Source organism: Sebastes umbrosus, chromosome 11, assembly GCF_015220745.1.
Source record: "Sebastes umbrosus isolate fSebUmb1 chromosome 11, fSebUmb1.pri, whole genome shotgun sequence".
Taxonomy (NCBI): Eukaryota; Metazoa; Chordata; class Actinopteri; order Perciformes; family Sebastidae; genus Sebastes; species Sebastes umbrosus.
In genome coordinates this window covers 33,668,751-33,691,104 of record NC_051279.1, presented here as the reverse complement: position 1 = coordinate 33,691,104, position 22,354 = coordinate 33,668,751, and the positions used below count along the sequence as shown (strand labels likewise).

General features: G+C 42.8%; 1 protein-coding gene and 1 long non-coding RNA gene across 6 annotated transcripts in view; one reads left to right on the top strand and one right to left on the bottom strand.

The window, feature by feature from the left end:
• Positions 1-22,354, top strand: part of ascc3 (activating signal cointegrator 1 complex subunit 3) — a 206,595-nt gene that overhangs the window by 12,137 nt on the left and 172,104 nt on the right. For all 5 annotated transcript variants that reach the window (XM_037784194.1, XM_037784195.1, XM_037784197.1 and 2 more), the window contains 3 exons: positions 972-1,122; positions 11,292-11,869; positions 19,148-19,265. In XM_037784194.1, the coding sequence (XP_037640122.1) occupies positions 972-1,122; positions 11,292-11,869; positions 19,148-19,265 (847 nt within the window). The remainder of the gene's footprint in view (positions 1-971; positions 1,123-11,291; positions 11,870-19,147; positions 19,266-22,354) is intronic.
• Positions 10,360-22,318, bottom strand: LOC119496705. The gene is made up of 3 exons (XR_005208782.1): positions 22,306-22,318; positions 18,709-18,713; positions 10,360-10,774 (listed from the first exon to the last, which is right to left on the bottom strand). It is a non-coding gene; the product is annotated as an uncharacterized LOC119496705 (long non-coding RNA).

Genomic DNA, 22,354 nt, shown 5'->3' with positions numbered 1-22,354 from the left:
TGGGTTGAAGCGCTCCCCTTTTCTGCCTGAGAAAAATGCCATATTGACACAAATGGTTAACTGTGATAATACTAACTAAACATCTATCCTTAGAAGTTGTCATGTTAGACATGTTTGAATGAAATCAATACATTAACACAAATCATATGAGACCCAACTTCTATTCCTTGGAGCCCCTAACGTTTCAGTCCCATCAGGGGCTCTCTAGGTTTGTTGGGATGAATATCTGCCCTCAATGACAACAAAGCTCAATTTTATAGGGGCGTATTAGGAGCACTCCACCAATTTTACACATTATGATCAGTGTGTACCACTCAACCTGTAAAAGCAGTTATGTAATGTATTCTGTGGCTCTGGATGACCTTTGTCATGTCTGAGAAAATAACCCTGATGATGTCACCAGGTTCTGTTTCAAGGTTTTAACAGAAAGCCAGAGGGGTGTAGAGTTTAGTGAAGACTTCAGCATTTACCAGGCATTGGGGGTCTAATGAAAAGAGGCTATTGAGTTGCATTACAGGAAAGCATCCAGTGTTTTTGAAGCCTGGAATTTGCCGGCTGGCTAACACCAGCTCATTTACAGAAATGCTGCTGTGCCTTGTCCTTATGGATAAAGACATGAAATGAATGAATTAAGTGGGATAAACAGCAACAAAACTTCTTCAGTGTGATCAAAATGATGTACAAGAATCATTTTGGGTTGAATACATGGCACAGAAAGCAGGTGTAGTCTGGATTAATTTGACAGGAATACATGTCAGATGAACTACACTATCTCACTGACTTATCACACTGACAGCACCACGTCCTGCTTTGGTAAAATATCTGCACAATACATTGGCAAACTGTCGGGGAACATTAGTCTTATCCAAGGCTATGTGGGCCATTAGAAATGCCTGTGATTGTAAGAGCACTAAGTGCTGCTGTTCTCCTTCTTGAAATGTAATTGTATTTCTCTCTGTCGCTCATGTTAGACCAAACGACTGAAGAGACAGGAGCTGTTTGCCAGAGAGGGTCTGACGTGGCAGAAGATTGTCCATTTCTGCTCTGAGCATCAGGACAAAGCTGAACAGCAAGCTGCCAGTCAGGAACTGAAGAGCCTCCTTCTGGCAGCCAAGGAAATTGGTAATTAACTCCTCAGCCTCAAATCCATTTTCATTTCTTTCAATCTATTTTCATATGTTTGTGTTTCACTTTAACACGGTTAAAAATAACAGACTGCCGTTTTCTGTTTTTAGACTGCTTGATACACTTAGCAGGTGCTGAAATGATCATGTTATTGTTTTGTGCCTCTGGTAGATCGGGATTAGAAATCATTGTGAGTTTAAAGGAAGAGCACTTTGTCTGGCTTTAATAATGGTCCACTTAAAAGGACAGGTCACTCAAATTACACATGAGATTTATTTTCTATATGCTCTGGAAAAATCATCTCAGATTTCTAACTATATTTTAATTATTATGTCTAAGAACATATGTTAGGGCTACGAACCTTTGTTACGACTCGTACTAGTCTATGTTTTCAATGATAAAATTCAACACTGGATGCTGAACTGCAATATAATAGGCTAGTATAACTTGACATCTAAAATATGGCAATTTGTTGATTAAAATAATCAATTTAGTCAAAGACATTGAGGAAAGCAGCAAGATAACATTTAGAGAAGGTGCCCAAAGATTCCCTGGCCTATGCTACACATCAGGCTAGTTGTTCATTTCTTATGTCCACATATAGTATATATACATATATATATATATATATATATATATATATATATATATATATATATATGTATATATACTATTTATATATATCTTAGGTGGGAACCTCCCTATGATATGCCAAAATGAACTAAATGGGTATTTTTTCTGTAAAAAAAGCAAAACGATGGTGGGGTGGTGTGTACGTAATGTAATCGGTGTGTGCCCGACCACCGTGTAACACCGGTAACACAGACTACTGCGACAAGCCTAGTGCCGATTCCATATGTATTGCGATTTTACAAGTATTGCGATTCGATATTACGATTTATTGTGTGTTTGATTTTTCCCTCACAGATTAGTGGTATTTTCTTTTTAAATTATAAGGGACATGTAATGTTTTATACATATGTTGAATATAATCCAATCAATCTTATTTCCATAGATGTATTTTGTATATACAGTTCCTTTTGTTAACACCTTATTTTGAAAAGCGGACGTAGTCCCACGTGTCTACTTCCTCTAACTTCTCCAAGGTGGTCTCTAGCTCTCCAGTCAGCTCTGTTCTCTTTATCCATCCATGGTCAGCTCCATCGGGGCCATTTGAATGCAGAGAACACAAATGTCAGTATATGGGTGTTCTACAGTCGTAGCGTCGGCCCATTTGACCACGGAGAGGAGAGCGACGGCCGGCTCCACCGCCACGTTACCGCCATACCATAACGTTTCCTGTCCGTGACAGAGTTAGCATGCAGCTTTAGCCATGACGTCTAGCTCTGCTTTTCCTGTCAATGTGTGAAACCCAAAGTGTTTCCATCCTTTACTGGATGTGTAGTGTTTACCACGCTGGATTTAACATGGGAGGGTGCAGGTCGTATCCACGCTGACCCTCCAACGTTTTATACTTTCTAGTTTTGGCTAGCTGCTGCTGGCTACGGTTTGTTTTGGTTGACGGATACGGAACAGATATGATGTCACATTACTCAGACTACAACAATAAATGCAGTAACTTCCTTCTACCTCCACATAGACTCAAATGAAGCAAATATATCCATTCTGGCATTAATGGATCAATTTCAAATTTGAAAAAAAAAAACAATCTTGATTCATAGGTCAATTGATTTTTTTCCCCACCCCTACAAGAGCTAATGGATTTAATTGGAAAATATTACAAATAAGGTGCTTGTGTTTTTCTCAATGCAGATGATGAGATTGCACAACAATTTAAGAAGTTCTTCTTTTTTCTCTCAATTAAATTGTTTTGATATTTTTTGGTCATAAATTATATTTGTTGAGGTTTTAAAAAGGTCTTAAAAAGTATGGAATTTTAAATTAAAAATGGTGCAAGAACGCTGAGTTCCTATGAAAACCTCTCAGGGAGGTCTCAAGATTGTCCAGAATAACTTGGACATTGTTTCTACAATGAAGTCTCAGAGACAGACATCTCAAAACCTGTACAAATAGAACCAAAACATCCTGCGTGACAATCAGTATGTGATTTTCATAGTTTGGGCGAACTGACCCTTTAACACTTAAGTGAAAGCAAAGATGTATGTTTATGTCTTTTGGTGTGCAGAGCTATTATCTGGTTCATCATTGAATTAATGGACAATACTGATACATTCACCTTTCTTTTCACTTTCCCATATTTAATTTAGGTAATATGGGTATAAAAAGCCTCATCTTCTTATGTTATAATGCCCCAAGCCGTGTCTAGCAAGGTCACATTGTCCCAGTGTCTCTACCATTAAGCGAGTGAGTAAAACTGATATGAATTATTGATAAAAGGGACAGTATGTTATAAACCATTCTGTTTAAAAAAGCACTTTCTTTAAAGGGTGGAATCTTTTAAAAGATCATCAGGGGTTTTAATTATGTCTGATCTATGTGGACACTCTTGGCATCCAGTAGGTCTCTGGCACTGACCCACTCTCTACTCCCAATGTTTAACCCATGGGAGTGAGACACACATTTCTGCAACTTACAAAGTGACAGTTGAGTCAATGATGTTAACCAGAAACCCTATTAAACCTAAATTATAACGGTGCACTTGACATTTGGCATTAGTAATGATCTGGTAACAACCAAAAACATTGGATTGGACATTGGAAAAGGAAAAAATAAAACTAATGTTCCATGTGTTGATATGTTACAAACTGCTGAGAAAATGAACTTGACGTTCTATATACTGTAAATACCAACCTTTGAGTGTCAGTGACCTACCTTAAGCCGTAGACACACATGGAACGTCAGGAGCGTGTGGCGGCTGCGTTACCTGTTGTTTTTTTTTCGGCGTCCCTGTTAACAGGTTAGAGCAGCCACATTGCCCGCGTGAGACGCACGTCTTCTAGAGAATAGGTCTCGCCTATTTTTGACGCGTGCCGCGCGCGCTTCACAGCAGCAACAGACAGTGAAGGTGATCTATTGACAGTATATTAACATCATATCAGCAACATTAATACAGTTTCCATGTCTAGACATCTGTAGAATATGTCACAGACAGTGAAAGTGATCTATTGCCTGTATATTGACATCATACCAGCAAGACTTTACTACAGTTTCGATGTCTATCTGTAGAAAATGTTACGGAGATGAAAAAAAGTAAAGACTTATTTTTAAATCAACACTTCCTGCTTTCATTTCAAAATAAAAGCCCTCAAGCGTTTTTTCTATGGACAGAATTCCTTCATTTGTTAACACAAGGCTTTTATTCTGAAATATGAGCAGTCAGTGCTGTGAAACTTGCGGTCACTTGGAGAGCTCCATGAATTGATAAAGTATGGGGTTTAAATCAACACTTCCTGCTTTCATTTAGAAATAAAAGCCCTCAAGCGTTTTTTCTGTGGACAGAATTCCTTCATTTGTTAACACAAGGATTTTATTCTGAAATATGTGCCAGACAGTGTTCTAGAACATAAAGTGACTTGGAGAGCTCCATGAATGAATTTAGTACGGAGTTTTAATTGTGGATTATTACTATTATTTACAAATTACCACACGTTTCTTTACCTTTTCTGTCTAACATAAATATAAATTATATTTATTATGAAATGGCCATTAAAAGGCAAACTCTATGTAGAAAGAAAGAGCTGACAGTAGCAGCAGACACGCAGCTGACATGCAGCTGAAATGCAGCCGCCACGCGCTCCTGACGTTCCATGTGTGTCCACGGCTTTAAAGAGAAGTAGCAACATGTCATGATTACAACAGTAGGACTTCATTAAAGTGTGTTGGACATAAAGCCAATATTGCCATCATCTGAGGTATTTCATACTCAAACATTTGTTGAAGAATCATGCAAAAGCATATGTAATGTTGTACAACCAACATGTGTTGGCTGATAACGAAGAAAACATGACATTTATTGTGCTAAATGAAGAGTTGTGATTCTTAATTAAAAATCTTGAGCCTCGCCACATGCACACGCTGCCAACAGAAAGATCTGTCCACATCAGCACAAGAAGTCAGTGAATTTGTTTCAGAATGCGTCTACAGCCTTGAACTTCAGCTCTTCCAAGCTGCAGAGCAGGTCTGTAGAAGAGGTGGACGTCTGAAGTACAGAAGGCTTACAGATAATTCTTCCAGTCTACCCACAGTACAGTATGCTGTATATCTGCTGGATTAAGAGTTTAAGGAATTTTAGTAAAAAGTTGGTATGGCTCCAGGAAAATGCTTGAGTATGAATCCCATTTCTGCTTGGTGTCCTTAAAGGAACACACCAAAGACCTTTTTTCACAGCAGATATTTTGACTTGCCATACAGTAGAAGGAAAAGCACAGGGGAAATTAACATTAATTACATCAGAGCACATTGCCTTGCCATGTTGGATGTAGTTCCCTATGCAGTTAGCCATGATGGCTATTCCAGGGGACTACTGTGTTTGTTTGCTTTTGGTCAGACTCAGAGACAAGCGTTTGAAATGATTTATATAAAATGTATTTGGAAAGCTGTTTGACCCGTAGAGGCATGGACTCCACTAGACCTCTGAAGGTCTGCTGTGGTATCTGGCACCAAGCCGTCAGTAGCAGATCCTTTAAGTTGTCCAGCACATCCCACAGATGCTCGATTGGATTGAGATCGGGAGAATTTGGAGGCCGAATCAACACCTGGAACTCGTTGCCATCCACATGATGTATAAGAAAACGTGATTCATCAGACCTGGCCACCTTCTTCAATTGCTCCGTGGTCCAGTTCGGGTACTCGCATGCCCATTGTAGGCGCTTCTGGCGGTGGACACGGGTCAGCATGGACACCCTGACCGGTCTGCGGCTACTCAGCCCCATACGTAACAAAATGCTCCTCACTGTGTGTTCTGACACCTTTCTATCAGAACCAGCTTTAACTTGTTCAGCAGTTTGAGCTCCAGTAGCTCTTCTATTGGATCAGACAACACGGGCCAGCCTTCGCTCCCCAAGTGCATCAATGAGCCTCGGGTCTGACCCTGTTGCCGGTTCACCGGTTCTCCTTCCTTGGACCACTTGTGGTAGGTCCTGACCACTGCAGACCGGGAACATCCCACAAGAGCTGCAGTTCTGGAGATGCTCTGACCCAGTCGTCTAGCCAGCACTATCTGGCCCTCGTCAAAGTCTCTCACATCCTTACGTTGGCCCATTTTTTCTGTTTCCAAAACAAAGTTCAAAGTTCAAAATGTTCACTTGCTGTCTAATATATCCCCCCCCACTGTCAGGTGCCATTGTAACGAGATAATCCATGTTATTCACATCACCTGTCAGTGGTCTGAATGATGTTAATGTGATGGCTGATTGGTTTATATTGTTATGCACCAGTCCTTGTTTCCCCAAATCTCTACAACGGACCCCAGTCACACAGCTGCTGGTCAGTAGATAATCATGTTCCACCATTTGGGTGAGGAAAAACAAGCAAGAGGCCTTCAGCGAATCAAAACCTTCAACAAACAGTGACGGGACCTACAGCCAATCAAACTACTTCAAACAACATGACAAGAGACACTATGTCTCATCATACCATATGGAGATTTCAATTTTACATCCTAGTTTTTGGTGATGTATTCAAAAATGTGTTGAGAGACAACACATTGAATGGATTTTTAATAGATATATTGCAAAAGTTCAACATCCGCTCTAGATGAATATCATAAACAGCTTTATCTAAATATTTAATAAGTAGAGGTACATTACAGAAAACACCTCAAGTCATAATCTATATTCAATCCATGAGGTGACGGGTTCTCAGACGATGGATCCAATAGTGTTCCCTCCTGGAAAGTAAAACTTCCAAATGACCTCTTCTTGGGGGGAGTGATACCTCCTCAATCCCAATATATCTTAGAGAGGAAATAGAATGATAAAATTCAACAAAATGTGCTGCTACTGGATAATTGATGTTTTTACATCTATGTTCAGCGATATGAGTTTTCAGTGCTCTAAACGTCTTTCCAACATATGACTTAACACAAGGGCAAGTGATGAGGTAAATGACAGACTTAGTGTGACATGAAATAATTCCTTTTATAGAGATCTCTTTACCCATGTGGGATGCTTAAAACTGTTCCAACAGTAAGTATAATTACACTGACTGCAGCAACCACAGTGGCGGTTGCCTTCAGGGATAGGTGCTAAAGTAGCTTGAGCTGGTACTGATTGAAGAGACGGTAAATACAAGTGTGTACCAGGTGGTCTCTCGGGTTTTTACTTTTTTTATATACCATGAGAAATCGTTCTGTGAATGCATCATTGAGTTGACAACAGAGGCAGCGTCTGGACTGATGTATTGTATCGTCTTTGTTGAAAACAGTTTTCCATTTCCTGTCAAAATCCTCAGTTTTCTGGTTTCTGTTTTTTATCTGCAACACTGACTAAAAGGAAGACTTTTGTAATGGTAAGGGATGATCAGAGTCTACACTTAGTAAAGTATTTCTAGCAGTACAGATCTGTATATAATGTAATATTCTCTCTAATGATCCATAAATCTAGAAAATGGATGCGTTTGTAGTCATAGTGAGATCCATTTACAAAGATTTAACATATTGCTTGGCCCCTGAATATTACTCTTTTGGAAGTTATGCTACAGCTTGCTACAATGACTTTTCGGTTGCTTTTTGATTGCATGGTCCTAAAGGTGTTTCCTAGCAGTTGATTTACACATTATTAAAGTTTTTACCAGTTTTAATGGTGCTGTCTGATTTAATGAATGACTAGTTTGAAACTAACAAATAGTCGCTAAGAATTTAGGAAGGCCTTAACACACACCCTCAGTGGTGGATATAGGAATAGCTGATGCAACCCAATCCAGTTCATTATATCACCTGCCCTTTCTCAGATGCACAAAGGTAACACTTTTTCAATTGGTGTGTACAGTCAGTGCAGTACCCATAATGTTTATCATGTTTGCAAGCAACCATTAAGTACTTGCAGCCATTAATGGGACATGGTAACCCAGGTAGGCTTACAGCTGGCAGGACAATGCATTTTTCCCAGTCAGTACAAAATGCTAGTTCATAGTTTTAATGGACGACTGTACAGCGACTACTGGCACAGACCGGATGTCCATATAATTTGCTCATAAATGTGTATTTAACAATACAGAGATAAATGTGTGTTTTTTTAGAAGTATCATCTCATTTGAAAATGCTCCCCAACAATTGCAAATCTGGTAGATTTCCTCCAGAAACAGGTGTTTGACAGCATGCTTTACATGCTACAATCCTCCCTCTACCACTTCAAGTGTTAGCTCAAGTTCATGAGTCAGTTATGGAGCTCTCTCATGAAAGCCTGTGAAGATTTTCATTTGGTTTGCTTTCCTCTCCGTTTATGGCAGTATATTTTCTTCTCATTGGCCAGTCAATGTAACAATGTTTGGTGTTGTGATGATCCACCAATGCTTTATCTGTTGAACCTGCCCTCAGACAATGCGGCTGGATCCAAATAAAAAGTAACTCTTAAGCACACTCTGGAGAGGATGAAAGCAGCCATTCTGCTCTGCTACGTGCAGCAACCAGTCTGATGCTTTTAGACTATTTTAATTGGTTTAAATCCCTTTCATCTGTTTTCACTTCTCTCTGCCTCTCCAACCTTCCTCACTCTATTCTCCCTCCGTCTCTCTGACATTTTTTACTATAATTGGACAATTACTCTGTATTCCTTTTTGTTAAGTGCAGTTCTGGTTAAGCATGAATTGTTTGGAATATTATTTAAATAAGGTGCAGGGACCCTAAATTGTGAGCTCATGCTGTAGCCGTTACTGCTCAGAGGAATGGTTGCTGATTCTTCTCTGAAGCTATGAATAGTGTGTACAGCCCAGATTTAATGGCCATGCAAACAGCACTGTTGTTATACATATATACAGTATGTATATGTGTGTGTCTGTGTGTATTATCTATGTATTAGGGCTGTCAAAGTTAACGTGATAATAATGCGTTAACGCAAAGTCGTTTTAACACCACAATTTTTTTAACGCATTAACGCAACTTGCAACTTTTATTTGACCTCTTAGAAACCCGACGGGCCGACTTGTGTTTGGTGGAATATTTCTCTGTTGTTACAATACTAATTGGCATTGTATTTTACATCGTTGGAAAGCCTTTTTATTTACCTTCACAATGATGCCCAACTTGTAAGGATCATGTATTTGTGGGGTGAGCAGCACAGCTGATTATGCGGGTAGCGCCCAAGAAAAATGTTCCAAAATGCTCTGCCAATGGTAAACAGTGTATTCTCATAAGGCTACCAGGAAGCCTGCAATGACTGCCCTTCACCGTCAGGCCCGTTTGCGCTGGTGTCGACAACACAGACAATTGAACCTGAACATGTGGGGCAATGTCATGTTCAGTGATGAGTCCAGGTTCTGTCTGTGAAAGTTGGATGGCAGGGTCAAAGTATGGAGACGACACGGAGAACGCTATGCTGATTGTTGCACCGATGGAGTAACAGCTTTTGGTGGGAGCAGTGTCATGGTGTGGGGCGGCATCTCCCTCACTGGCAAAACAAGGCTCGTCATCATTGAAGGCCATCTCAATGCAGTGAGATATCGGGATGAGATTCTGCAGCCATATCTCCACAATCTGGGACCTAACTTCATCCTCCAAGATGACAACGCTCACCCCCACAGAGCCAGGGTTATCACAGACCACCTCCACAATGTGGGAGTAGAGAGAATGGAACTGCCTGCCGAGAGTCCACACCTCAACCCAATTCAACACTTGTGGGATCAGCTTGGGCGTGCTGTACGTGTTAGAGTGACCAACACAACCACGCTGACCTGCAACAAATCCTGGTTGAGGAATGGAACGCCATCCCACAGCAACGTGTGACCAGCATGAGGAGGAGGTGCCAGGCTGTTGTGGCTGCGTATGGATCTTCCACCGCTACTGAGGCTCCCGACGCTGTATTAAATAAATAAAGTGTAAAATAGCCAATATGTCTTGTTTGTTCCTTGTTACTGATAGAGAGTTCAATCATCCAATCCACCAAACAACTCAAAACAAGAGTCAGTACCAACAGGAGAATACACTGTTTACCATTGGCAGAGCATTTTGGCAAATCTTGGGCGCTACCCACATAATCAGCTGTGCTGCTCATCCCACAAATGCATGAATCTTACAAGTTGGACATCATTGTGAAGGTAAATAAACAGGCTTTCCAACCATGTAAAATACAATGCCAATTAGCATTGTTACAACAGAGAAATAATCCACCAAACACAAGTTTCCAAACTTTTTTTTCCCAGTTTACTTAACAAATCTCCCTTTAGGTACATTTTGAATGGATAAAAAATGTGATATATATAATCAAATCATCACTGCATTGCAACTCAGGAACCTGGGCGGGAGTAGCTCAGTCCATAGGGACTTGGCTCGGGAACCGGAGGGTCGCTGGTTAAAGTCCCCACAAGGACCAAGTACTGAGTGTGAACTGGTAGCTGGAGAGATGCCAGTTTGCCTCTTGGGCACTGCCGAGGTGCCCTTAAGCAAGGCACCAAACCCCCAACTGCTCGGGGCGCCTGTCAGGGGCAGCCCCCTTGCTCTGATATCTCTCCATTAATGCACGTAGGTCCTGTTTGTGCATGTGTGTGTGTATTTCGGGCCTGTGTGTACTATGTACTGTGTAAATAACAGAGTGGAAAATTGAATTTCCCCTCGGGGATCAATAAAGTACCTTTCTTCTTTCTTCTCTTCTTCTTCTATTTTTTTATTTTGTAGGTCCCAAAGTGAGGAGGAAATATGTTCTCAGCTTTGAGTTCCATTTTTAAAACCAAAATACCAAATTGTTCCAAACTATTGACTCTGAAGTAGGATTCTTCTTTAGACCTCTCAACCTGGCACAAAAGAATACTGACAGCTGGTATTACAGTTGCTAAAAAGATGCTGATAATGCGCTTTTCCTTCATCTACTTTCATTTCATCATGATGCATACTGTACGTAAGGGATAATTTACAGTGAGCCGGTCATTGTTGTGAAAGAATCCCCGACAGGGCGATGCTGTTAGGGAAAGGCTGAGAAGAAGCCACAGAGGGAGGCCCCATGTGTGGGTTTGCCAAGAGCCCACAAATCACTAAATCTGCCTGTGGCTGCTGCAATCAGGATCTCAAAGTGTAAACAGGTTGTTTTGTTTTACAGTGGGGACTGAACATGGTCAGGCGGCCATCCAAAGTGCTGCTGTCTTTCTGTTTGAGACCTTCCACAACAAAGACCATGTGGGCACAGAGGAGACCCGGGCCATTAAACAGATGTTTGGCCCCTTTCCATCATCGGCAGCTGAAGTCTCCTGTGCCTGTGTCGCTCGGCTGGTGGCTCCACTCGGAGACTCCCGAGTTGAGAACTTTATCCAGAGCCTGTGCTCCCGTAACGACCCCCAACGAGGCTCTACTTTTGGACGCAATATCGCCTTCTCGTATGACTTCTATGCACTGGACCCGCTGGAGGACCTGCCCTGCTCTGGCATCCAGGAGGAGGACGTGAGTCTCGACTTTATCAACTTCCTCAACAACCAGCAGAGCGGGAGGAAGGTCGCCAGTGAGGAGGGGGTGTCCAGCTCAGGAGGGTGTCTGAGCTCTGGGGATGGAGGCATCCTTAGAACAGAGGTGGAGAAGTATCTGAATGGAGGCAACATGATCTCATCCAGCCCAGAGGAGCTGTGCACCTCCCTGTTTGAAATGCTGGCCTCTCACAAGAGCGACGATGAGCTGCAGAATGAGGTATGTGTCACTGGGAAATGCAATCTAATATAGAGATACTGTATCAGATAAGTTATTCCTGGGAATCATTTTACACATGTTAAACACGCTCAAATGTGCTTAGTGCGGCTCACACCTGTTTTATCTGTAACATTGAAAAAAAAAAACATCATAGCTTAAATCAATTCCTGACACAGAATTTACACGACTTACACAGGGGTGTAGGTTTTTACTAACTTTTTTTTAATAACAATAATCCTTTATGTTAACATTATTACAAACTGGAATAAGTGAATTGAATCAGAATCATAGATAAAATAATCTTGATGGGAAAGAAAGATGGCTGTACCAAAGTATGCTTTTGGCTGAATATTCCAATTTTCAAAATGTCTGTGTTTTAATTTGTCATGTGTTTGCGCTTCTTGCCTTTTCCTATCTATAGATATATTTGATTTGTTTTTACATTTTATTAATGTCACTCATCTGCCCAGTTACAGTCCAGCCCAGCACACCTGCAGAGCAGCAGCTCCACACTTAATCAAGTCTCATGTTCTACCTGTAAGACTCACCTTTTAATGCCTTTGCTCATTATCTGTGATGTGAAAACATCAGATTTCCAGGCAGTCAGAGAAGTAAAAAGTGTGTGCTCTGGTCTCAGTTCACTTCTAAAATCTCCTGGCTGATTGGCTGTGGACAGCCCTGTGTGGACTGCAGTGGAGGAGTTTGTACCAGGGTCTAGTTCAGAAGTGGTTTAGCTAACACCATGGCTAACAACGAGTTGAGAGAATTGGAGCAGCCAACAGAAAGGAGACATGCTGCCCTCTGTTTCCTTCACACCTCTCTATTTCCATTACAGTTAGTTTTGCAGTCAAGTAGTTCTGTCTAAGTCTTGGTTTGTAAAGGTTTATAGCCGTGCTGTTATCCTTTGTTAGTGAACAAACCTTGCATTGATTCTGGAATCATCAACGTTGAGGGGGCAGCCCTCCTTCTGATAAAGACCTTGGGAAGAACTTTAGGGATCAATTTGAAATTGAACTTAAAAATGAGGAATCAATTCTTCACATGGTATTTCTATGACCTGAAGTTTGACCTGTCTTAATGGCCCCTATTGATTCGGTGACCTTGACCTTCAACAGCAGGTCTTCTGGGTTTGATCCAGATGCTGGACTTATCATGTCCTGGTCATCCTTGGCCTTTACCTCCAGACCTTTTTAGACATCCAACGTCCTGCCTGGCTTTGACCTTCATTGGTAATAATGTACCTTTGGGGTTATTAGCAACTCAACAACATGAACACATAAAAGCAGAGTTCAACCTTGAAGACAGTGTCGAGGATAGAAAGGTAAGATGAGATGGTGTTAATACTCTGTGGGGAGTGGGCAGTGAGATGGGCTGGGGCTGGATAGAGTAGGGCTGGGTGCTAATTCAATAATATTAATCACTTCACATATGATCATTTTATTTATCTTATGAGTTATTTTACATTGTCTAATTATTCCAAACAAATGCAAGAAAAGAAAAAAGCAGAACCAGTTTTCTTGGCCAAGTACGTGTACATGCACAAACAAGGACTTTGACTCCGGTAATTTGTGTCTCTCTTGATGATCTTGCATCTTGAAAAACTGAAGGGATGCCAGATATTTATAAGTATAACATGTTTATATGTCTTTGGGTGAGGCAACGCTGACAGTCAGCAGCTCACAAGGAAGCTTTCAGACTGGAGAAAATAATGGAAGGACAAATATGTTTTGCCAAATGTGAGTTTAAAAAAGGACAGCTACCAATAAAGCATTGCTTTTTTTATACATCTGCATATGCTCGAAAATGACACTACAGTATGATCAGTAAACATCCTGCTGGATAGAGAGGTTTAGAGGAACAGTAAAGCTAAGAGAAGGCTGCCTCTTCTGTTTTCATCTGCTTCTACCACCATCATCTCCCTGTGTGAAGCAGAGAGAACAGACAGATAGACAGACATATAAATGAAGGTCAGGCTCAGGATCACTGTAGACCTTGAGACCTCCAGCAGTTATTTGCCATCCTTTACATTTACTTATGAATTAGGAGAGTGCTCCATCATTCTGTCCTCCTGCATTTTCACCCACTTCCATTCTCTGTCTCCCTTTTACTCCAAGGCTGTTATATTGTCCATATTGTTCCTCTGCAGCATCTCTCTCTCTCTACAAAGACATAGAAGTTGTGCAGAATTGTACAACTTCAGCTGGTTACAGTTCGTTCCAATGTTTCTCACGTAGCTGACATTTGGAAGCGAACTCTCCCACTGACATCTTTAGATGTGGAATTCCCTGTGTGTGTGTGTGTGTGTGTGTGTGTGTGTGTGTGTGTGTGTGTGTGTGTGTGTGTGTGTGTGTGTGTGTGTGTGTGTGTGTGTGTGTGTGTGTGTGTGTGTGTGTGTGTGTGTGTGTGTGTGTGTGTGCGTGCGTGCGTGCGTGCGTGCGTGCGTGCGTGCGTGCGTGCGTGCGTGCGTGCGTGCGTGCGTGCGTGCGTGCGTGCGTGCGTGCGTGCGTGCGTGCGTGCGTGCGTGCGTGCCTCTGTGTGTGTGTGTGTGTGTATGTCTGTGTGTGTCTGTGTGTGTCTGTGTGTGTGTGTGTGTGTGTGTGTGTGAGACAGAGAGCACCTGCAGACTCTCCATGCATCTCCCTCTGTGTGACTCCAGAGTCCCCAGTAGAGAGTAAAGGTGTAAACTCGGTGCCATTAGAGCTGAGAATGGAGACAACCTGCTTCTTATTATTTCTCATTGCTGACCCTCCGTTGCTGACTGGGGTTGGGCGATCGTTTGCTATTTCATATCGGCCAATCGTGGTTATTCGAGATCGTCTATAGGCAATCTGACTCGCCGCGGGGTGGAGGGAGGTACATGACTTTAAATTTCCGTAGAGGAGCTGTCCTCCGTAGAGGGGGGAGCACAGTGAAAACAACAGCAGAACCCGTGACCGGCTACACCTTAAGCTACGACACGTCAAGGCCCTGTGATGGAAAAGGCCTATTTGTTGTTTGGAAGGGTTGCAATTCCAATTTTTTATTACATATATTTGAGTTTGGATGCACTTATTATAAGTTGTGTTGGACAAAAGCATCTGCCAAATAAGAGTCAGGTAATGGAACCTCATCCTGACTCCTGACATACTGTATAACATTTTAAAACATACTGTAGCTAACATGACAATTGAATTCTAGTTCTGCTCTCAGCAGATATTATCTGATATAAGCCACGATTTTGTTCATTTTTACTACATATATTGTTGTAAATTGTGTTGCATCTGAAATATTTGAGAAGTTTGGCTCATTTTGTTAAATGATCGGAAATTAAAGTTTTTTAGGAAAATCTCATTTGTCAGTAACAGCTGATCTACACAGGCTGCATAGAGAAAGCAGCATGTCAGCCTCCATCATGGTCCCACTGGAAGTGTTCGGCCACAGGACAGCTGTGGACTCAGGAGCACTCACAGACCAATACACAACCACTGTATTATGCACAGAAAAAAGCAAGTGAAGCCTTCATAGACAGTTCTATTGATTAATGGACTGATTGATTAGTGTCCTGTGTAGAGCGTCTCAACACTGAACAGCTGGTTGCTTATATTTAGACATTTAACATTTGAATCATCTCTCTTCTTTTGTTAAACCAAAACAAGAAAAAAGGGCTTCTAGCGGGGCAGTTAAGCATAACAACTGTGAATTTTGCGATTAAAAGCAAAAAAAATTGGTACAGATGTAGGTTTTCTATGTTATGAAAACATATTGATATCGGGGCGTTGCCAATTTGGCCCCTGAGGGCTGTGGCAGCCATTTTTCAAAATGGCTTTCAAATAGGCGCTAAATATTCCTAAATGTTGCAGAGAACTGATTTTATGAGTCTTGATGATGTCGAAGGTGTGTTCAAGCTGATCAGATTGGATGTCAGAAGATCACAGGCAGGTTTCTTTACTTCTTTATTTTTTAGGAGTGCTTGTTGAAAGCTTTTAACCTGAGAAAAAACACAAAAACCAAATAAAAGGAGAAAGGTCACTTCAAGGTCAAACTTTACCTGCTTACCTTCATGATAGAATGACAACCAATACACCGTTAGAATGGCAAGATCTTCAGCTTTTCATTAGTAGTAAAATCGAGAGAGATATTGCTGGATACATTTCTGGGTCGCCAGTAACCTCCAATCACAGTTAAAGCGATACTGAACTTTGATAGAATCATCTCTCAACATCTGATCTAATCAGCTTGAACACACCTTGGACATCATCAAGTGTCATAAAATCAGTATTCTGCAAAATTTTGGAATGTTTAGCGAAATATGGCTGCCACAGCCCTCAGGGGCCAAATTGTCAGCGCCCCGATATCTATATCTTTTCACAACAGAAACCTACATCTGTACCAAATGTATTGCTTTTATCGCAAAATGCACAGTTGTTACAAATATCCGTCCGTCCGTCTGCCCATTCTTGTGAACGTGAAACACATAGAGGGAATTTCTTCATATTTGGCACAAACATCCACCTGGACTGAAGAATGAACTGTTTGGATTTTGGTGGTCAAAGGTCAGGGTCACTGTGCAGGCTGAGTGAGTTGGACAAGGGCTTTAGCATTGTGTGTATAAGATATGTTAATAACTCATCACAAAGTGTTGTAATTACATTTTGGCATGTTTAGTCAAAAGCCTAGTTAGTTTCCTCTCAACTCAAGAAATATTAAGACATTCAAATATGACAGTAGTCAGCTCTGTAACCAGCATCTTGCACTGAGGGACCTGTGGATGAGCAGAGACGTAGCCCATTATTTATAATAAATGCTCTGTTTGAAAAGGTTATTCATATATTTATTTTTATACTGTCATAATGAGATTCCACACTGAGTTTTTGTTATTATTGTTTTCCATTTTAATGTACTTTATGCCTAAACATTTCTTTTCACAAACACTGGCCAATGCATGGTAGAAACAAAACAGAAAACTTTATTTCTACGGTAACACACTATCGTACACAGCACAACGCAGTGACATGTGACCTCTGCATTTAACCCATCCTCAGCATTACAGCTCGGACACACCAGGAACGTCAGGAGCGCGTGGCGGCTGTGTTACCTGTTGTTTTTTATTTCGGCGTCCGTGTTAACAGGTTGGAGCAGCCACACTGCCCGCGTGAGACGCACGTCTCAGCTGCGTCTCTTCTTGAGAATAGAGGTCTCACCTATTTTTGACGCGTGCCGTGCACGTCTCACAGCAGCAACAGACAGTGAAGGTGATCTATTGACAGTATATTATCATCATATCAGCTACATTACTACAGTCTCGATGTCTATCTGTAGAATATGTTACGGAGAGAAAAAAAAATAAAGACTTATTTTTAAATCAACACTTCCTGCTTTCATTTCAAAATAAAAGCCCTCAAGCATTTTTTCTCTGGACAGAATTCCTTAATTTGTTAACACAAGGCTTTTATTCTGAAATATGAGCAGTCAGTGCTGTGGAACATGCAGTGACTTAGAGAGCTACATGAATTGATAAAGTATGGGGTTTAAATCAATGCTTTCATTTCGAAATAAAAGCCCTCAAGCATTTTTTCTGTGGACAAAATTCCTTCATTTGTTAACACAAGGCTTTTATTCTGAAATATGTGCCGGACAGTGTTCTAGAACATAGAGTGACTTGGAGAACTCAATGAATGAATTTAGTACGGGGTTTTAATTGTGGATTATTACTATTATTTACAAATTACCACACGTTTCTTAACCTTCCTCGGTCTAAAATAAATATAAATTATATTTATAATGAAATGAAATGGCCATTAAAAGGCAAACTTTATGTAGAAAGGCAGGGCTGACAGCAGCAGCTGCAGCAGCAGAAATGCAGCAGACAAGCAGCTGAAATGCAGCTGGTGTTAACGCCCGACGCGTGAATCACGCAGCTGCCACGTGCTCCTGACGTTGCTTGTGTGCCCGAGGCATTAGGGGCAGTGGGCTGCTGTGAAGCTCCCAGGGAGCAACTCGGGGTTCAGTGTCTCGCTCAAGAACACTACGACATGTAGACAGTAGGAGCCGGGGATCGAACCACCAACCTTGTGATTGAATGATGACCCGTTCTACCTCCTCTGCCACAGACGTCCAAATCCTAGTATATTGTGCCTCGTCATATGGCGTATCATGAATGTAACTGCACTGAATATTTGAATACTTATTAAGGATCTAAGGTGCATTTTTCCAAGTTGGGTTTCATTTTGCACTGGTCTGAGGACAGATACAGCCCTGCCCAGTGGGGACTCAGTTCAGATAATGCTTTAGTCGTTCCATTTACTGGCTGAAAAACTGAGTAGGCAAGGCTGAATATTTAATCACCGATGAAGGAGCAGAGGACACAGACATTTACACTCCTGACCTATGGCCTTGCCGATGTGGAGTTATTATACAGTTAATGCTTTGGAGCTGGGCTTGCCTGCAGGATGGTGGACTGTACAGAATCCATCTGAAGGAGAAACTCTGCCTCTCCGTCCCAGCGGAACCCACACCTAATCAGTCAACTCCAAGGACAGAATTCATGAGAGTTCATTAAAAAAAAAAAATCCCTTTGAGCAAGTGAAACCCTAGCCCTCCCTAACACCTCCCACCCAGTCCTGGCATACAGTCCACCCAACTCTAATAAAACCGAGACATTCAGGGAGACCGATAGAAGTTTAGAACAGATAAAAAAGAGACCACCGAGGGAAACAAAGATAACCCCAACAAAGACGCTGGCTGACCTGACATCAAAGTGTGTCTGTTGTTTTAGTTCCCTGCTGTGCTAACTATTGCCTTCCCAAGGGAGGACAGACTGAAAGAGCAAGCCGAACCTCTATCCTGAAAGGAGAGGTAACAAATACTGCATTGTTTTACAGGTTCAAATTACACACCCTGGGCCTTCAGGTCTACTATTTTCCAATTAGAGAGCACAAACTTGATCATCACTTCCGTCTCACAATGATATTGATGACTGTCTGTGCAGCGCTGTCCCCACTAAGGTTTTAATTGTGTGCTGCTGCTGCTGCTGCTGCTGTGCACAGGATATCTAGTTGTTGTTGTTTTTCTGTCACTTGCTAAGTGCCAGGTGGCTATGTTTGGGAGGCTAAGCGGCAGAGCATATTCTGTACCAGGCGGATGGTAATTACCAGGTGCTCAGCCTTGGCAGTAGCAGTGTGTTTGGGGGTATTGGTGAGCCATAGGATGTGTATACATGTTTGGATGTGTGTGTGTGTGCGCAGTGGTATGTTTGCTGCTGCTGTAGATGACTGTATTTTTGACACTCTCTCCCTCCAGCTGTTCGAGCTGTTGGGCCCAGAGGGGCTGGAGATGATCTCCACCCTCCTCCAGCGAAGGGCGGCCATCGTCGACTCCCTCCTTAGCATCCCACCTGACAGGACTGGCTACCCACCAGGTGAGACGGCCCCATGGCAACCAGGTCATCTCCATGGTAACACAAACTCCCCTTGGATTGACTATTTGAAATAGTCATGAATACCAAATATACATTTATGTAGATAAAAGAAAAAAAAAGAGATTCATTTGAGCTGTACAGACTCGCTGCCTGAAGGTCTGGAGGTTATTAATGCATTTCTCTTTTTCTATTGTCATACAGAATCAAATAATAATTTGTGTATGTTCTAGCTTGGCTGCCTAGACCTTAAAGAGGAAATGAAACGTTTAACCAAGTTAAGCTGGTTTACTAAATGGATTTCCACTCTAATGAACTATAATATAACAAACATGACAAATGTCAGCGTTTAAGAGAATAAAGAAGATTTGTTTCATCTTTTGTGACAAGAGAGCTGCCATGTTGTAGTCCTCTAGTCTGTGACGTCACAAGGTTGGTTGGCTCGGCTGAGCGAGGGGACAGGACGGGGGATGGGGAGACAGAGACAGGTGATCAGAGAGCGGAGAGGACGGGGGATGGGGAGACAGAGATAGGTGATCAGAAAAGGGAGAGGACGGGAGATGGGGACACAGAGACAGGTGATTAGAGAGGGGAGAGGACGGGAGATGGGGAGACAGAGATAGGTGATCAGAAAGGGGAGAGGACGGGAGATGGAGAGACAGAGAAAGGTAATCAGAGATGGGGGAGGACGGGAGATGGGGAGACAGAGACAGGTGATAAGAGAGGGGAGAGGACGGGAGATGGGGAGACAGAGACAGGTCACAGAGAGGGGAGAGGACGGGAGATGGAGAGACAGAGACAGGTGATCAAAGAGGGGAGAGGATGGGAGATGGAGAGACAGAGACAGATGATCAAAGAGGGGAGAGGACGGGAGATGGAGAGACAGAGACAGGTAATCAGAGAGGGGAGAGGACGGGAGATGGAGAGACAAGAGACAGGTAATCAGAGAGGGGAGAGGACCGTAGATGGAGAGACAGAGAAAGGTAATCAGAGAGGGGAGAGGACGGGAGATGGGGAGACAGAGACAGGTGATCAGAGAGGGGAGAGGACGGGAGATGGGGAGACAGAGACAGGTGATCAGAGAGGGGAGAGGACAGGAGATGGGGAGACATAGACAGGTGATCAGAGAGGGGAGAGGACAGGAGATGGAGAGACAGAGACAAGTGATAAGAGAGGGGAGAGGACGGGAGATGGAGAGACAGAGACAGGTGATCAGAGAGGGGAGACGACGGGAGATGGAGAGACAGAGACAGGTGATCAGAGAGGGGAGAGGACCGGAGATGGAGAGACAGAGAAAGGTAATAAGAGAGGGGGGAGGACGGGAGACTGGGAGACAGAGACAGGTGATCAGAGAGGGGAGAGGACGGGAGATGGGGAGACAGAGACAGGTGATCAGAGAGGGGAGAGGACGGGAGATGGAGAGACAGACACAGGTGATCAAAGAGGGGAGAGGACGGGAGATGGAGAGACAGAGACAGATAATCAAAGAGGGGAGAGGACGGGAGATGGAGAGACAGAGACAGGTAATCAGAGAGGTGAGAGGACGGGAGATGCGGAGACAGAGAAAGGTAATCAGAGAGGGGAGAGGACCGGAGATGGAGAGACAGAGACAGGTGATAAGAGAGGGGAGAGGATAGGAGATGGGAGACAGAGACAGGTGATCAGAGAGGGGAGAGGACAGGAGATGGAGAGACAGAGACAGGTGATCAGACAGGGGAGAGGACGGGAGATGGGGAGACAGAGACAGGTGATTAAAGACGGGAGAGGACGGGAGATGGAGAGACAGGTGATCAGAGAGGGGAGAGGACAGGAGATGGGGAGACAGAGACAGGTGATCAGAGAGGGGAGAGGACGTGAGATGGGGAGACAGAGATAGGTGAACAGAGAGGGAGAGGACGGGAGATGGAGAGACAGAGACAGATGATCAGAGAGGGGAGAGGACAGGAGATGGGGAAACAGAGACAGGTGATCAGAGAGGGGAGAGGACAGGAAATGGAGAGACAGAGACAGGTGATCAGACAGGGGAGAGGACGGGAGATGGAGAGACAGAGACAGGTGATCAGAGAGGGGAGAGGACAGGAGATGGGAGACAGAGACAGGTGATCAGAGGGGAAAGGACGGGAGGTGGAGAGACTGAGACAGGTGATCAGAGAGGGGAGAGGACGGGAGATGGAGAGACAGAGACAGGTGATCAGAGAGGGGAGAGGACAGGAGATGACTGATTTCTGATAGCCCGTTGACTGATTTCTATGTAAAGGACTAGGGATGGTTTTTCGGGGAACACCCAAAGGATGTGACGTCTATGAGCACTCCCAAGTGCCTTGCCTCTCTTCAGCTCCCCTATAGCACCAACAGTGGGCATCTGTAACGTCAGCTGTTTCATTCAGACTCCCGGGGCTGGTCTGACTGGTAAATTGGATGGCTTGTCGTTTGCAAATGAATTTATTAGCAAACGATAAAAAGCAACCAACGCCAGATCCATGCAGCGGAGCTAAGTTACAGCTAGCAGGCTAACCTTAGCTTGCTTGCTTGCTAACATTATTGCTAACAAAATATATGATCTTTTTGAGTGGATATGTTAGTTGGATAGCTTGCCAAATTACATAGATGGGGAATATGACTTGGCCAGAATTTGTATTTATTTATTTATTTTTTTGTTGCTTTAATCCCTGTATACTCGACTCTCGCTCCGTTGCTGTTGGTGCTGACTGGGACCCCGCAGGTGGGTCTTCCAGCTCCGACATTTCATTTGCTCTTGCCTTGGCTGGAAGAAATATGGTCATATGAGTTGAAAAAGAAGAACCTGTCTGGTAAGATCTAGACAACCAACCAGTTAAACACTTTATTTACCCAGCAGATGAATATGCTCATTCACTTTGTATTTGTTGCCACAATTGTAACATTGGCTTTACATTGTGGAACCCAAAGATTATACAAAATGTTCGTGGTCAGCTCAAGTAATCACGATCAGGCGAGGCGATGATGTAATAATTGCGACAAGCCTACTCATGAATTAGAGAAATGATAGAACATCATGCCATACTAAGAGTGAAAAAGGCTGGCACGTGCATGGTGTTGCTAAGGCCCAAATA